The sequence below is a fragment of the Ips typographus genome, linkage group LG10 (genome assembly GCF_016097725.1).
Source record: "Ips typographus isolate SLU linkage group LG10, UJ_Ityp_2.0, whole genome shotgun sequence".
NCBI lineage: Eukaryota > Metazoa > Arthropoda > Insecta > Coleoptera > Curculionidae > Ips > Ips typographus.
In genome coordinates, this window is record NC_138431.1 from 3,357,708 (window position 1) to 3,374,402 (window position 16,695).

At 37.9% G+C, this 16,695-nt stretch overlaps 2 protein-coding genes across 2 annotated transcripts; one reads left to right on the forward strand and one right to left on the reverse strand.

Moving 5' to 3' along the window:
• Positions 1 to 5,858: 5,858 nt before the first annotated feature.
• On the reverse strand, positions 5,859 to 6,555 carry LOC145735011 (thioredoxin, mitochondrial-like). The gene is made up of 3 exons (XM_081988703.1): positions 6,284 to 6,555; positions 6,101 to 6,224; positions 5,859 to 6,046 (listed from the first exon to the last, which is right to left on the reverse strand). Exons 1-3 carry the CDS (start codon positions 6,451 to 6,453, stop codon positions 5,930 to 5,932), a joined length of 411 nt encoding a protein of 136 aa, XP_081844829.1. The 5' UTR covers positions 6,454 to 6,555; the 3' UTR covers positions 5,859 to 5,929.
• Positions 6,556 to 6,798: 243 nt separating this feature from the next.
• Positions 6,799 to 16,694, forward strand: LOC145735008 (G patch domain-containing protein 1 homolog). The gene is made up of 4 exons (XM_081988699.1): positions 6,799 to 7,015; positions 7,072 to 7,373; positions 11,238 to 12,205; positions 15,375 to 16,694. The coding sequence occupies exons 1-4, from the start codon at positions 6,946 to 6,948 to the stop codon at positions 16,084 to 16,086; spliced, it is 2,052 nt and encodes a 683-aa protein (XP_081844825.1). The 5' UTR covers positions 6,799 to 6,945; the 3' UTR covers positions 16,087 to 16,694.
• The last annotated feature ends 1 nt before the right edge of the window (position 16,695 follows it).

Here is a 16,695-nt window from a genome sequence, read left to right on the forward strand (position 1 = left end):
AAGACAGTTGACACTGACAGCTAAACGTCTTCTTCTTCTTTACGTGCCGTCTCCTTTAAGAAGGTTGGCTATCGTCATGGCGATTTTTATCTTTGAAGCTGCGGATCTGAACAAATCAACAGAGCTACTGTTGTACCACTGCCTTAGGTTGTTCAACCAGGAGATGCGTCTTCTTCCTATACTTCTTTTACCCTGTATTTTTCCTTGTATAATAGTTTGCAACAGTGTGTACCTCTCCCCTCTCATCACGTGGCCCAGATATTGCAATTTTCTGATTTTGATTGTGTTGATTATTTCCTTCTCCTTTCCCATTCTTCTCAACACCTCCTTGTTCGTTGTTCTGCTCACCCAGCTTATTCTGAGGATTCTTCGATATGCCCACATCTCGAACGCTTCCAGCCGGTCAGTGTCGCACTTCTTAAGCGTCCAGGCTTCCATTCCATATAATAGTACTGGAAATATGTAGCATTTAAGCATTCTGATTTTAAGATGTAGACTAAGATCTGTTCTGGTTAATGCATTCCTCATTTTATTAAACACTGATCTAGCCTTTCCGATTCTTGATCTTATTTCCTGTGAATAATCATTATTGTCATTTACAATCTTGCCCAAGTACTCGTATTTGCGGACTTTCTCCACTGGCTCCCCTTTGATCCATAATGTTTCTCGCTGTTGCTGGTGTTTTGTGATTGTCATGAATTTAGTCTTTTTGGTGTTAAGTGTGAGCCCCCTTTCTTCGCTGATCTGTACTACTAGATCTATCAGCCTTTGCAGTTCTTCCAGGGTTTCTGCTATTAGTACTGTGTCATCCGCGTATCTGATGTTGTTTATAACCTTTCCATTAACTTTCACTCCCGTTGTTTTTTGATTTTCCAGTGCTTCTTGTACTATGTCTTCTGAATACAGATTGAAGAGTAATGGTGAGAGCACGCATCCTTGTCTTACTCCACGTTTTATTTTTATCTCTTCTGAAAGTTCATTTTGCACCGAAACTTTGGCAGTCTGGTTAAAATAGAGATATGTTATTATCCTGATATCATTCCTGTCAATGTTTTTATCTCTCATGAGTTTTATGAGGTGATTATGGCGGACTTTGTCGAAAGCTTTGTTATAATCGAGGAAGGCTACATATGTTGGTTGATTGACGTCCATGAGTCTTTGAGACAACACATTAAAAGCAAACAACGCCTCTCTAGTACCCATTGCGTTTCTGAAACCAAATTGTGTTTCGCTAAGATCTTGTTCAATCCTTCTAAAAATTCTTCGATGTATAATTTTAAGGAATATCTTAAGGGTATGGCTCATTAGGCTGATCGTCCGGTGGTCCTTGCATTCCTTAGCGTTCAATTTTTTTGGCAGTGTAATAAATGTTGATTTGAGCCATTCTCCAGGGATGATTCCGGTGTTATATACAGTGTTGTACAGATCTACCAGTACTCCAATTTGGTCTTCTGCAATTAATTTGATAATTTCTGTTGGTGTTTCATCAGGTCCTGGAGCTTTATTGTTTTTTGTTGTTCTAACTGCATATATAACTTCTTCTTTTGTTATATTTGGGCCCTGTTCCTTATCTGTGTCTCCATCTGTGGTTTCCTGTTGTCTCTCGTCTTCAAACAATTCTTCGATGTATTCTTTCCATCTTTCTAGTTTCCCTTTGGTGTCTGGAATTATCTTACCGTTTTTGTCTAGTAGAATACTGCTTTTGTTTGCTCTTTTGATGCCCGCTAGTTCTTTAATCTTTTTATGGAGATTGAAGTCGTCATGTATTGCTTGGAGTTCTTCTATTTCTACGCATTTTCCTTCGTACCATTTTTCTTTGGCGTGTCGTATTTTCTTTCTAATTTCTTTCTGTATGGTCTTATATGCGCTATCGTCTCTATTCTTGTACGACCTTCTGATTTCCATTAACTGTAATATGTCATCAGTCATCCATGATTTTTTCTTGTTTGTAACCTTGATTGTTGCTAATAGGTCTGTTGTTGGGGTCATAATTGTAGTTTTAAGAGTTTCCCATTTTATGTTTACGTCGGAGCTCGGGGTTAAGTCAATTTTGCTTAGTTCTTCATTTATTTTTTCTGTAAGTTGTTGTTTTACCATTGGGTTTTTCAGATGTGAAACTGGGAGCTGCTTTTTGTTATCTATGGCTGCTTGTTTCTTGAGGCGGATTTCCATTTTAACTATCACTGGATTGTGGTCTGACCCGATGTCCGTACCCGGGTAAGTTTTAGCCGATTTAATGGTATTCTGATATCTCTTCTTTATCAAAACATAGTCTATCTGATTCCTTATAATCTTGTTGTCTTTATCAGCTGGCGATTTCCATGTATATAATCGTCTTTCGTGCAGCTTGTAGAAGGTGTTTGTGATTGCCATATCGTGTTCTTGGCAGAACTCTGTCAATCTGTCTCCTCTTTCGTTCCTTATTCCCAGTCCAAAATCCCCAATGATATCATCCACTTTGCCTTTCCCTATCTTTGCATTAAAGTCTCCCATAATGATTGTAATATCTCTGTTTTTCGTAATCTCTAGAGCTTGTTGGACGTCATCATAAAATTGATCAATTTCTTCTTCGTCTTTATCAGCCGTGGGAGCATATACTTGAATTATGTTGAGTGTTCTTTGCGCTGTTTTTATTCCTATCATAATTACTCTATCTGATATGGGTGTGAAGTTGGTTACTAAATGTTTGAGGCTTCTGTGTACGACTATTGCTACTCCATTTCTATGTTGTTGTTCGTTGTTACCTGAATAGTATATTTTTGATTGTTCGAATAGCATTTCGCCTTGGTCCGGCCATCTGGTTTCGCTCATTCCCATTATGTTAACTTCAAGTCGTTGCATTTCTTGGAGCACATTGTGAATTTTTCCTCCTTCATACAAGGATCTAACGTTCCACGTACCGATTTTCAATACTTTCTTCTTTCTCGCTTCTTTCAGAACCGTCCCCCCCGGAGATCCGATTGGGGGACTTGAAACTCCGGAATATTTTGTTTTGAAATCAGCCATTTTGATTTTACTAGGGATATCCATTGGGATCTTTAATGCAGTGGTTTCCCGTTGCCTTCTGCATCTCTATGCCGTTGGTCATTTACTGACTCATCCGCCTTTAGAGAATATTTCTCTTCTCTAGGACAATAGGGTGCCCTTACTCTCGTGAGCTCCTCCACCCGAAGCTGTTGGCTGACAAGAGGGGATTACTTCTACCGGTAATCATTCGGCCGGCAGCCTCAGCAGGTTAACAGGTGAGACGCCGTTTGCAACCGCCCAATCTGGGTACAGACGTTGCTATTGTGCTAGTTTTGGTCCGCCCCGGGTATTTGATTTCCCCGGTACCACCCATATCTGGGAGGCTTTCCCCTATCCGCCACCTGGGGAGGCGCCCGATGGAGGACTAGCAACCCCACACTTGACTAGTGAGCTAAACGTCACAACTGTCAAAATTGCACTCGTGAAACTATAAAATGCATTCAATCAAAGTCAGAGTCAAAGTATGTATTGTTTTATGAAGAGGGGGTTACTGAAACACACTTGAGGGCATTGCAGACAGTTTACGGGCTGTAACTCCTTTAAATGGCTCTTTAGGAAAAAAATACTTGAAAACAATCTTGTAGAGCGTAAAATTCTCTACAACTCTCTAATTTACACTTTTGCTGTAACTCCTCAAATAACAAAGCTTCGCTTTATTGAACCTACCCTTTTAACTTACTGAAGCACTGAGTGTGGCAGACAGTTTTTGGCGTGTAACTTCCTTAAATGACCCTTTAGAGCAAAAATGCTTTGAATCAGTCATGTAGAGTATGAAATTGTCTGCAACTCTCTAATTTACACTTTTGCTGTAACTATTCAAATAACGGAGCTACGTTACGTAAAATTGTAGTTTTTAATAGATTTGCACATTTTAGGGAGAAACAGGAAAATTGCAAGGAAATCAGATGTTCAAATGCAAGTTTGTGAAGGGTCGCAGTGTTGCCAACCCTGTCCGGTGAAAAATGTGAAAATCTAAAGCTATTTCAGGCTGGTTAATGGTAATCATTCCAGGAAACTTGGCAATAGCGCACAGGAAAATTTACCTGGCGAAGGTCGAATCTGCATTTCCCTTGATTTCCGCACTTGGAGACGGTGTTTCCCTGTCCCCTGAAGTCGAACTGGCTACAGCCTCCATAACGACGGAGCGTGGCCTCCTCAGGGGCCATATCGCCCCCTAACTACGGGACAGCGGCACCATATTGTCCGGAGGTAAAAATAATTAGGGGACACGTGCGACAAAACGTACGCGACCGAACTGATTCGGGGTGTCTGTGGCCCCGGCCGGGTTTGCTGCCCCTGAATTGGGGTGCGCAAGTCCTCGGGAATCGGGGTCTGTGGGGAACTGGGGGAATACAGCCAGACGGTGTTGTTTTGTTCACTTCCACATTGATCCTGGTCAGTTACATATCGATAGTATCAGTTCAGCAGAGCGTAGCTCCGTTATTTAAGGAGCTACACCACTAGTGTAAATTAGAAAGTTGTAGGAAATTTCACGCTCCACAAGATTGATTCTAAGCATTTTTGTCCTAAATACCCGTTTAAAGAAGTTACAGACTGAAAACCGTCTGCAAAGCACTCAAGTGCTCCACAGTAACTACAAAGTGTAGAATCAACAGAGAGTAGCTCCGTTTTTTGAGGAGTTTCAGCAAAAATGTAAATTAGGGAGATGTAGGGAATTTTACGCTCTACAAGATTGATTCTAAGCATTTTTGTCTTAAAGACCCGTTTAAAGAAGTTACAGACTGAAAACCGTCTGCAAAGCACTCAAGTGCTCCACAGTAACTCCAAAGTGTAGGTTCAACAGAGGGTAGCTCCGATTTTTGAGGAGTTACAGCAAAAAGTGTAAATTAGAGAGTTGTAGGGAATTTTACGCTCTACAAGATTGCTTTCAAGCATTTTTGGTCTAAAGAGCCATTTAAGGGAGTTACAGACCAAAAACTGTCTGTTAACTCAAGTGTTTCAGTCCCCCTTCACAAAGCTCAATTCAGTATAAGCAGTATCAAACTCGTTTTATAGTTTCATGAATGCAATTTTGACAGTTGTGACGTTTGGCTGTCAGTGTCAACTGTCTTTTGTTTTGTTCCAAACCTAGAAACTGTCCAATCCAATTCCATAGAGGTACAAAACAATGAAACCTACTTGCAAAATAACAAAACCAGTTTGATTTTGTTTTAATGTATTTTATAGTTTCATGAATTCAATTTTGACAGTTGTGACGTTTATTTGTCAATATCACTTGAACTGTCTTTTGTTTTAAGCCTGGAAAGTGACTCACCCTGTATTTTTTCAGAATTTGACTTCTTCAAAATAAGGAAGATACAGCGTGAAACACGCTAGTGTCACTTTCACTGCTAAACTAAATTTAAAAAATTTCTTAAAATCGTAAATTTTAATTGAGAACCGCCATTTTTTTCAGGAATGGTGAAGTGACTCACCCTGTATATCGTGTAATTTTTTCAGAATATTACTCCGTCAATTAAAGGAGATACAGGGTAAAGCACCTTAGGGTCATTTTGACCGCTAAATCAAATTTAAAAATTTTTTATTGAAAACGGCCACATTTAGGAATGCAAAAATGACTCACCCTGTATATCCCGTATTTTTCTAGAATTTTACTTGATCAATTAAGGGAGATACAGGGTGATGTCACTTTGACCATTAATTTTCGAAAATTTTTCAACTCAACTTAAGTGGCTTATTTGACAGCTGACGTCAAAATGTCACTGAAACAAAAAGATAGCCCAAAGTGACAGCTTTTAGAAAACAAGGCGGCGTTGGTCGATAGGTTGCGCTGTTCAACAGCTAGAGGGCGTCAAAGTAAAACCAACAAATGTGCTAAATAACAACCATTTATTTACAAACTTTCCAATTTAAATACAACAGACAACTATAAAAACACACCTTATTTCTTCAAAATATTGTCAATCCACAAATTCAGCTTGTCTTCATCCTGCAGTCCAACCAAGCGCTCTTTCACTTTACCATTTTGAAAAACCACCAAAGCTGGAATGGTGCTAACCTAAAAAAAAAAACAGTTTTTGGCTTTGATTTTGCAGTGAAACTGTCCTTTTACCTCGTATTTTGCTGCCAGTTCGCCTAAATCGTCAATGTCCACTTTGGCCACCGAAATGTCTCCCTTTCTCTGGGCTATCACATTTTCTAGCCTCGGTTCTAAAGCTTTGCATGGACCGCACCACCTGAAACAGTTGAATTTGTACTTGGTAGAGCATGATTTAGCAATTTCTGCACTACGTACGTAGCGAAAAAGTCCACAATCACTGGTTCTTTGCTGTTTTCCACTTTGTCCACGAAATCCTTGTCGTCCTGCACTTTAAAGGAACCCCCAGTTTTTGGGGTGGTGGCCAATGCACGTCTGCACACCATTGTCAAACTCCTCGAGACGTTTCTGCTGATTAAACCGTTCATTTTGGGGCCTAAATTAACTAGAAATTACGTGAATTTTAGTGTGAAATGACTAGAAAAAGTATTTTTTTAATAATTTGTTTGTTGAAAGAATTTGTGACAGTGACAGCTGTCTGCTGTCTGGATGGGACATTTTGACAGAGCAGATCTTGCATTGATGCCAGTTCTACTGAATTTAATGGTTGAAACTTTATTTCTTAGGCATTTTAGGCCGCTTTCGTATCAAAAAAATGGTCTTCCTAAATAAGTCAAAAACTCGAGAAAATTCTTTAAAATTTTCCTTTATTTAGGAAGAAATTGTTCCAGAGACTGTTCTACACTTTTGCATAACCACTTGGCAACATAGCAATACTGGTACTTGTGAGGTTATGTTATTACTAGATAACAACAAGAATTTGTTGATATTTCAGTGTTTTAATTAAATAATTTACTAATTAAATGCATTGTACAGTACTAAAGCAAACCAATTAACACACTTTTAGCTGAAACTACGTAATGTCAGAATCCGAGGAAGATAACGAGCATTTTTGCTTCTATGGCAAGCCTCTAGAACAATTGGATGAAGGTTTGCATTATTTTGCCTAGTTTGGCGCTTTCCAGTTAACCATCCTGTTTTGGTAGAGGCTGTGCCTAGAAAACGTCCCATTTCCGTTGAAGAACAAATCGCCACCGATGCCCAGGGACGTCGAAGGTTTCACGGGGCCTTTACTGGGGGGTTTTCGGCGGGGTTCTTCAATACGGTGGGTTCGCTCGAAGGATGGCTCCCGGGGGAGTTTAAGAGTTCTAGATCGGAGAAATCGGATACTTTCAGGCAAAAACCCGAGGATTTTATGGATGATGAGGATTTGGGCGAGGATGGTATTGCACCCCAAGTAGTTAGAGCCACTAAGGAGTATAATACAAGCAGAAAAAGGCGAAAACAAGTAAGTTGCATGTTTGGGTTCTCCAGCAATAAAAAAATTTTAAAATATAGTACCAACCTAAAGCATATAGCCCTCCATTCAAGTCTTGACGTCACTATGATGTAATTAGACAGTTGAGCAAATTCTAGTTTTGTCAAATTACGTCATTGTGACGTCGCATTGGTTCTCCTTTTTTTTCCTACAGTGTCAGCTAAATGAGACCTTGGCCTGAGTATACAGGGTGGCTTAAAATGTAATGACATGTTTTTGGTTTTTAAACTTGCTTTGACCCTGATTTATTGGCCACATAGCTCAAAATCACGTCAGCACAAGGACATAAATTGCTGTGGCACTCCTTGGTTTCCCAGCTTTGATAAGTGGATCATATTGTTCAAAAAATGCAGGAAATGGCAATGCTAACTGACATTGACAGCTGTCAAAATGTCTACTGAATAATTATGAAGTGAAGCAATGTTGCCACATCATTACTCATAACTGAAAGTACAGTTTTTTGACTCAAATTGTGTTGTTTAAAGAAATTGGGTCAGAAATAAGAAAAATGCAGGAAATGGCAATGCTAACTGACATTGACAGCTGTCAAAATCTCTACTGAATAATTCTGAAGTAAAGCAATGTTGCCGCATCATTACTGGTAACTTAAAATACAGTTTTTTGACTCAAATTTTGTGGTTTTAAGAAATTGGGGCAGAAATACAAAAATTGCATAAAAAGGCAACGCTAAGTGACATTGACAGCTGTCAAAATGTCTATTGAATAATTCTGAAGTAAAGCAATGTTGCCACATCATTACTCGTAACTGAAAATCCAGTTTTTTGACTCAAATTTTGTGGTTTTAAGAAATTGGGGCAGAAATAAGAAAAATGCAGGAAATGGCAACGCTAACTGACATTGACAGCTGTCAAAATCTCTATAGAAGAAATCTGAAGTGAAGCAATGTTGCCACATCATTACTCGTAACTGAAAATCCAGTTTTTTCACTCAAATTTTGTGGTTTTAAGAAATTGGGGCGGAAATAAGAAAAATGCATGAAAAGGCAACGCTAACTGACATTGACAGCTGTCAAAATGTCTATTGAATAATTCTGAAGTAAAGCAATGTTGCCACATTATTACTCATAACTGAAAGTACAGTTTTTTGACTCAAATTGTGTTGTTTAAAGAAATTGGGTCAGAAATAAGAAAAATGCAGGAAATGGCAACGCTAACTGACATTGACAGCTGTCAAAATGTTTACTGAATAATTATGAAGTGAAGCAATGTTGCCACATCATTACTCGTAACTGAAAATCCAGTTTTTTCACTCAAATTTTGTGGTTTTAAGAAATTAGGGTAGAAATAAGAAAAATACAGGAAATGGCAAAGCTAACTGACATTGACAGCAGTCAAAATGTTTACTGAATAATTATGAAGTAAAGCAATGTTGCCACATCATTACTTGTAACTGAAAAACCAGTTTTTTGACTCAAATTTTGTGGTTTAAAGAAATTGGGTCAGAAATAAAAAAATTGCGAAAAAAGGCAACGCTAAGTGACATTGACAGCTGTCAAAATCTCTACTGAATAATTCTGAAGTAAAGCAATGTTGCCGCATCATTACTGGTAACTTAAAATACAGTTTTTTGACTCAAATTTTGTGGTTTTAAGAAATTGGGGCAGAAATACAAAAATTGCATAAAAAGGCAACGCTAAGTGACATTGACAGCTGTCAAAATCTCTACTGAATAATTCTGAAGTAAAGCAATGTTGCCGCATCATTACTGGTAACTTAAAATACAGTTTTTTGACTCAAATTTTGTGGTTTTAAGAAATTGGGGCAGAAATACAAAAATTGCGAAAAAAGGCAACGCTAAGTGACATTGACAGCTGTCAAAATGTCTATTGAATAATTCTGAAGTAAAGCAATGTTGCCACATCATTACTCGTAACTGAAAATACAGTTTTTTGACTCAAATTTTGTGGTTTTAAGAAATTGGGGTAGAAATAAGAAAAATGCAGGAAATGGCAACGCTAACTGACATTGACAGCTGTCAAAATGTCTACTGAATAATTATGAAGTAAAGCAATGTTGCCACATCATTACTCCTAACTGAAAATACAGTTTTTTTACTCAAATTTTGTGGTTTTAAGAAATTGGGTCAGAAATAAGAAAAATGCAGGAAATGGCAACGCTAAGTGACATTGACAGCTGTCAAAATGTCTACTGAATAATTATGAAGTAAAGCAATGTTGCCACATCATTACTCCTAACTGAAAATACAGTTTTTTTACTCAAATTTTGTGGTTTTAAGAAATTGGGTCAGAAATAAGAAAAATGCAGGAAATGGCAACGCTAAGTGACATTGACAGCTGTCAAAATGTCTACTGAATAATTCTGAAGTAAAGCAATGTTGCCACATCATTACTCATAACTGAACATCCAGTTTTTTGACTCAAATTTTGTGGTTTTAAGAAATTGGGGTAGAAATAAGAAAAATGCAGGAAATGGCAACGCTAACTGACATTGACAGCTGTCAAAATGTTTACTGAATAATTATGAAGTAAAGCAATGTTGCCACATCATTACTCGTAACTGAAAATTCAGTTTTTTGACTCAAATTTTGTGGTTTTAAGAAATTGGGGCGGAAATAAGAAAAATGCATAAAAAGGCAACGCTAACTGACATTGACAGCTGTCAAAATGTCTACTGAATAATTATGAAGTAAAGCAATGTTGCCACATCATTACTCATAACTGAACATCCAGTTTTTTGACTCAAATTTTGTGGTTTTAAGAAATTGGGGCAGAAATAAAAAAAATGCAGGAAATGGCAACGCTAACTGACATTGACAGCTGTCAAAATGTCTACTGAATAATTATGAAGTGAAGCAATGTTGCCACATCATTACTCGTAACTGAAAATCCAGTTTTTTCACTCAAATTTTGTTGTTTAAAGAAATTGGGGCAGAAATAAAAAAATTGAGAAAAAAGGCAACGCTAAGTGACATTGACAGCTGTCAAAATGTCTACTGAATAATTCTAAAGTGAAGCAATGTTGCCGCATCATTACTGGTAACTTAAAATACAGTTTTTTGACTCAAATTTTGCGGTTTTAAGAAATTGGGGCAGAAATAAAAAAATTGCGAAAAAAGGCAACGCTAACTGACATTGACAGCTGTCAAAATGTCTACTGAATAATTCTGAAGTAAAGCAATGTTGCCGCATCATTACTGGTAACTTAAAATACAGTTTTTTGACTCAAATTTTGTGGTTTTAAGAAATTGGGGCAGAAATACAAAAATTGCATAAAAAGGCAACGCTAACTGACATTGACAGCTGTCAAAATGTCTATTGAATAATTATGAAGTGAAGCAATGTTGCCACATCATTACTCGTAACTGAAAATCCAGTTTTTTCACTCAAATTTTGTGGTTTTAAGAAATTGGGGCAGAAATAAAAAAATTGCGAAAAAAGGCAACGCTAAGTGACATTGACAGCTGTCAAAATGTCTACTGAATAATTATGAAGTAAAGCAATGTTGCCACATCATTACTCATAACTGAACATCCAGTTTTTTGACTCAAATTTTGTGGTTTTAAGAAATTGGGGTAGAAATAAGAAAAATGCAGGAAATGGCAATGCTAACTGACATTGACAGCTGTCAAAATGTCTACTGAATAATTATGAAATGAAGCAATGTTGCCACATCATTACTCTGACTGTTGAGTAATTCTGAAGTGAAGCGATGTTGCCACATTATTACTCTGACAGAAAAACTAATTTTCTGCGGTTGACGTAATTTTGAGCTATGTGGACGATACAATCAAAGCCATAGCAGTGAAATTTGAATATCAATTTTTGTTTTACGTGATCAAATTTGATATTATTAGGTATTCTCCGAAGGACCAATACCGGGTGAACCAGTTTTGCACAACATTCTGACAAGCGGTAACGAAACTATTGGCTACATGTTGCTGAAAAACCTCAGAATCAAAGATAAAAAGAGGAACCAAGCGGATCAGAAGACGTACGGCTGTCAAATGCCTGTCGGCGAGGATTTGTTTGACAGTTGCTCGGACCAACAGTACGAAATTCCGGAATTGTACAAAGACTTTCTGGCCAAACCGAAGGATAACACTTTCGGTTTAGGTTATTCCGGATTGGAAAAAAGCCACTTTAGTCTGTTTCCCAGTCAAGAACAATTCAAAGCGGTGAGCGGGGACAAGAAGTTTTCCATATCGGGACAAGCATTCGGGGTGGGAGCTTTTGAGGAAGAGGACGACGATATTTACGTCAGAGACGACATGTCCAAGTACGATTTTGAGTTAAAGAGTGAGAGAGACGAGGCTAAGGCCAGGACCGAGCAGTCCAAACTGGTTTTAGGGCTGTTCGAGCGGTCCAAGCAAGTTTTGAGCAGTACTAGAAAATACCCTCCCCCGACTATACCGCACAGTTTCACTGGGAAACACCGAGTGAAGAAAAGTCGCTTCGAACCTGTACCGGAGGAACCAAGCACTAAAATCAACCCGATGATCAGGGCTAAATATCTCGGGGAAGAAGTGGAGGAGAACTACACAGAGTCCCAAGCAAACAAACCACCTGACAACTGTCAAGTGAAAAACGATCGTGCTCCGGAAGATCCAGACTATTTAAACGACCGTTTCGTGTCCTCTTCGAGCAAAGAAACCGTCAGCGATATTCTGGAGGTGGTGGAGAAGACTGAGACTGTACATGGAACATCCCAGATGAGGGAGGCAGCTAGAATGAAAATGTTCGGGCCATTGACTAGGGTTACATCCGATTGGTCGCCCAGCACTTTGTTGTGTAAACGTTTCAACGTTCCCGAGCCTTTTGTCGAGTAAGTATCGGTTTTTGTTGTCACTGCTAAGGTTTGGTTCAACATAATTGTCTGTTACGTTATTATCTCTCAATGAAATCTGAAACTATTATACAGAGAGGCCCAAGATATTTCTCTAAAGACTAAAACACCTTTCCCACGTGGAAAAGCTTGAATTCAAATCAACCTAAGCCAACTCTCGTGATTCAATCATTTTGGCAACGTCGAACAGCACATTGACCAACTGAGCTGGCTGTGACGTTTAACGACAAGCTTACAGTCACCTGGCAGCTGTCAAAACTCATTAAACAATTCTTTGATGAATCGCACTGCAAATTGTTTTTCGCGTGACACTGCAAAGTTGAATTTGGCAGTTGTGACGTTAAGTGACAGTTTGAAACGTTAAATTTGACACTTTACCGCGGGACTTATAGTAAGATGACACTTGTAACTAACATTCAAACTTATTCGGCAGTGAAATGAAACTATCAAATGCAAAACAGATTAATATATACGTAAATTTGACATTTGTATGCCTAAGTGACACTTTAATATGTTTCTTACCCCCCTGACAGCTGTCGACTGTCGAAATTCATTCAGCGCTTACGTTATACAAGTGGAATACGCAGACTAGTTGTATTTCTTTGCTAAGACGCATTGCAAGTTGTATTTATACCTTCATAGAGTTTATAAATTTAACAGACACTTTGATATGTGTTTTACGTCACCTGGCAGCTGTCAAAAATCATGTAGTTGTTCTTTAATGTCAAAACTGACAAATTTGGCTCATTGGAGCTGTAAATACAACTTTCAATGCAATTCCTCAAAGAAACACATTTATTTAGCATTTTATACTTTCTGGTCACTGGTTAGTGGGTTTTGGCAGTTATGACAGCTGTCAAGTGACGTAAGGAATGTAGAAATATGTTCCTTAACGTCAGAACTGTCAAATTTGGCTCCATAGAGCTGTAAATACAACTTTCAATGCAATTTCTCAAAGAAACACATCTATTTGGCATTTTATACTTTCTGGTCACTCGTGAGTGAATTTTGACAGTTATGACAGCTGTCACGTGACGCAAGCAATGTCTTGAAGTGTTCCTTAACGGCCCAACTGTCAAATTTGTCTCCGTGGAGCTGTAAACACAACTTACAGTGCAATTCCTTAAAGAAACACATCTATTTGGCATCTTATACTTTCTGGTCACTATTGAGTCAGTTTTCACACATATGACAGCTGTCACGTGACGCAAACAAAGTATTAAAGCGTTTCCTAATGTCAAAACTGTCAAATTAGGATCCATGGGGCTGTAAACACAACTTACAATGCAATTTCTCAATGAAACACATTTATTTAGCATTTTTATACCTTCTGGTCCCTAGTGAGTGAGTTTTGGAAGTTATGACAGCTGTCACGTGACGTAAGAAATGTAGAAATATGTTCCCTAACGTCAGAACTGCCAAATTTGGTTCCATAGAGCTGTAAATACAACTTTGAATGCAATTTCTCAAAGAAACACATTTATTTAGCATTTCATACTTTGTGGTCACTGGTGAGTGGGTTTTGGCAGTTATGACAGCTGTCAAGTGACGTAAGAAATGTAGAAATATGTTTCCTAACGTCAGAACTGTCAAATTTGGTTCCATAGAGCTGTAAATACAACTTTCAATGCAATTTCTCAAAGAAACACATTTGTTTAGCATTTTATACTTTCTGGTGAGTGGGTTTTGGCAGTTATGACAGCTGTCACGTGACGCAAACAAAGTATTAAAGTGTTTCCTAATGTCAAAACTGTCAAATTTGGGTCCATGGAGCTGTAAACACATCTTACCATGGAATTTCTCCAAGAAACACATCTATTTGGCATTATACACTTTCAGGCCACTGGTGAGTGAATTGTGACAGTTAAGACAGTTGTCACGTGACGTAATAAAAGTATACAAGTGTTCCTTAACGTCAGAATTGTCAAATTCAGCTCCGTGGAACTGCAAACACCACTTTCAATGCAATTTCTCAATGAAACACATTTATTTAGCATTTTATACCTTCTGGTCCCTGGTGAATGAGTTTTGGAAGTTATGACAGCTGTCACATGACGTAAGAATTGTAGAGAAATATGTTCCTTAACGTCATAACTGTCAAATTTGGCTCCATAGAACTGTAAACACAACTTCCAGTGCAATTCCTCAACAAAAAACACATCGTTTGGGATTTTATACTTTCGGGTCACTAGTGAGTGAGTTTTGACAGTTATGACAGCTGTCACGTGACGCAAGCAATGTATTGAAGTGTTCGTTAACGTCCCAACTGTCAAATTTGTCTCCATGGAGCTGTAAACACAACTTACAGTGCAATTCTTTAAAGAAACACATCGGTTTGACATTTTATACGCTCGGGTTACGGGTGCGTGAGTTTTGACAGTTTTGACAGCTGTCAAGTGACGTAAGAAAAGTATTAAAGTGTTTCTTAACGTCTCTAAATCCTTTCCACAAATCTGCAAAACTGTTAAACACACTTGAGTCACACTAAAATCGATTTAAAGTAGTTTAACAGTACTTTACACCTCGACGATTGGTGTTTTGACTGTTTGCAATGAAAAACTGGCCTTTCTAACATGTAATCTGGTCTGTCATTAAAGTGTCAACTGTCAAAATCTTCTCCAATAAACCGTAAAACTATAAAACACAGTTGAATCACTGTAAAATCGATTTAAAGTAGTGATAGTACTTTACACGTCCAGGGATTGGGTTTTGACTGTTTGCAATGCAAATCTGGTTTATTTGACGTGCAATCTACTGTCTGTCTTTAAAGTGTCGACTGTCAAAATTTGCCCCACAAATCAGTGAAACTATAAAATATGAATTTTACTATTCAAGGCATGTTTTTTTTTAAGGTTACATTTGATGAAGTCAAGTTAACTTAACCTTTGGTTAAGCAACTGTAGGAAAACCAGGTGTCAACATTAACCTAACCTAACGTTAACTTAACCTTCAGTTGGCTTTAAAATTGCATTTTTGGTGGTATTTTGAGGTTGAGCCCATTTTGTTTCAAAAACTCGCGTATTAGCGAGAGAAGAATTTTGAAAAAATTATGGTTAACCTATTAAGTCAAGGCTACAATTTGGCCAAAAATCAAGGCTGTAGCCTTGACATTTTAGGTGAAATTTTGATTTTGTTACCATTGTTTCAGCCGTCCAGAAAAATCCAGAACCCGCACCAAAAACATTATATTCGAATATCAAAAACATCAGGAAGAAATCAATCTTCTTCAACCAGGCTTAAAGAAAGAGGAAGCGGCAACACTGCCGAGTGAGACCAAAACAAAAAATTCCACCGAACCGATTGAGGAGAAAAAAGAAGAAACGAAAGAAGACAACCAACAAAACCGACCTAAAGACTTAACGGAACCGATCCATTTGGAGGAGCAACAAGATTTGTTTAAGGCGATTTTCTTGAGCGATTCGGAAAACGAGGAAGAAACAAAAAGTGAAGAAATCGCGACAAAAAACGAAGACGAAGTGCGAAAAGAAGAAATTAAATCGTCAGTCCTGTCCGATCAATTAATTCCGAAGATAAAACCTTTAAGGGAAGGTGGCGTGTTATCCGGTATTAATTTTCGAAGTATGAAGAAGCGAGAAGAGCCAAAAAAAGACGAAGAAACTGAGACAGACCGGGGAAAAGAAGAAGAAAAGATCAACTTGTACGGCCCTAAAATGCCGGAGATTTTGGTGGTTGCAACACCTAAAACTAATTCAATAATTAAGGAGGAAAGTGAAGATGAATGGGTGGAGAAGAATGACAGCAGCAGCGACGAGGAAGGAAAGAGAAGAAAAGAGAAGAAGAAGCATAAAAAAGAGAAGAAACACAAGCATAAAAAACACAAACACAAAAAGAAGACGTAATAATTCTAGAACATTCTCAAGTGTCATTTTTGAACAATTTTAAACCAAATTTCAACAGGTTTTTGAGTTTTTTTGAAGGAAATTAGTTGCCAAGTTTAAACTGGTTTGACAGCGTGTTTCAAAACATTTTTTTGACATTTTGAGCTTTACGTCAGTTTAGAAATGTTCAAACATGTTAAATGACTAATTTGATTTTTGGAAACATGTTGTGAAAGTCTGGTTTTTTTTTTCAAGAATGTCAAATTACGTCATATCTGTCTTTGTCATTAAATAGGTCAGTTATTTGACACTATACAGGGTGATCGAACGAGGACTTCAAGGGCTACAAATTGGTATGTTGGATCACCATGTAACGGTCCTAATAACCGAGTTATCGACTGGTGAATTGTCAACTGTCAAATTGACAAAAACTGACTTTTGTCATGGTTTCGTTTTCCTCAAACATCTGCTTCGGTTTAGAAATGTTCAAACATGTTGAATTTATCTCTAAAATGTGCGGGAAATGCCTTATATCGGCACCCAGTATCAACTTAATGGTTTACGTCAGGATTATTGTAATATAGTTGGTTAATTTACACTATAGCTCAATAAATGGTTACTTATGTGAAT

What these genes read in the sequence shown, in the direction of transcription:
- LOC145735011 (XM_081988703.1), bottom strand. Translation starts at nt 6,453, where the DNA reads ATGAACGGTTTAATCAGCAGAAACGTCTCGAGGAGTTTGACAATGGTG. An exon ending in ATTGTGGACTTTTTCGCTAC is followed by an intron (nt 6,225 to 6,283) that starts GTACGTAGTGCA and finishes CAACTGTTTCAG; the next exon opens with GTGGTGCGGTCCATGCAAAG. An exon ending in AACTGGCAGCAAAATACGAG is followed by an intron (nt 6,047 to 6,100) that starts GTAAAAGGACAG and finishes TTTTTTTTTTAG; the next exon opens with GTTAGCACCATTCCAGCTTT.
- LOC145735008 (XM_081988699.1), top strand. Translation starts at nt 6,946, where the DNA reads ATGTCAGAATCCGAGGAAGATAACGAGCATTTTTGCTTCTATGGCAAG. An exon ending in TCTAGAACAATTGGATGAAG is followed by an intron (nt 7,016 to 7,071) that starts GTTTGCATTATT and finishes CTGTTTTGGTAG; the next exon opens with AGGCTGTGCCTAGAAAACGT. An exon ending in GCAGAAAAAGGCGAAAACAA is followed by an intron (nt 7,374 to 11,237) that starts GTAAGTTGCATG and finishes TGATATTATTAG; the next exon opens with GTATTCTCCGAAGGACCAAT.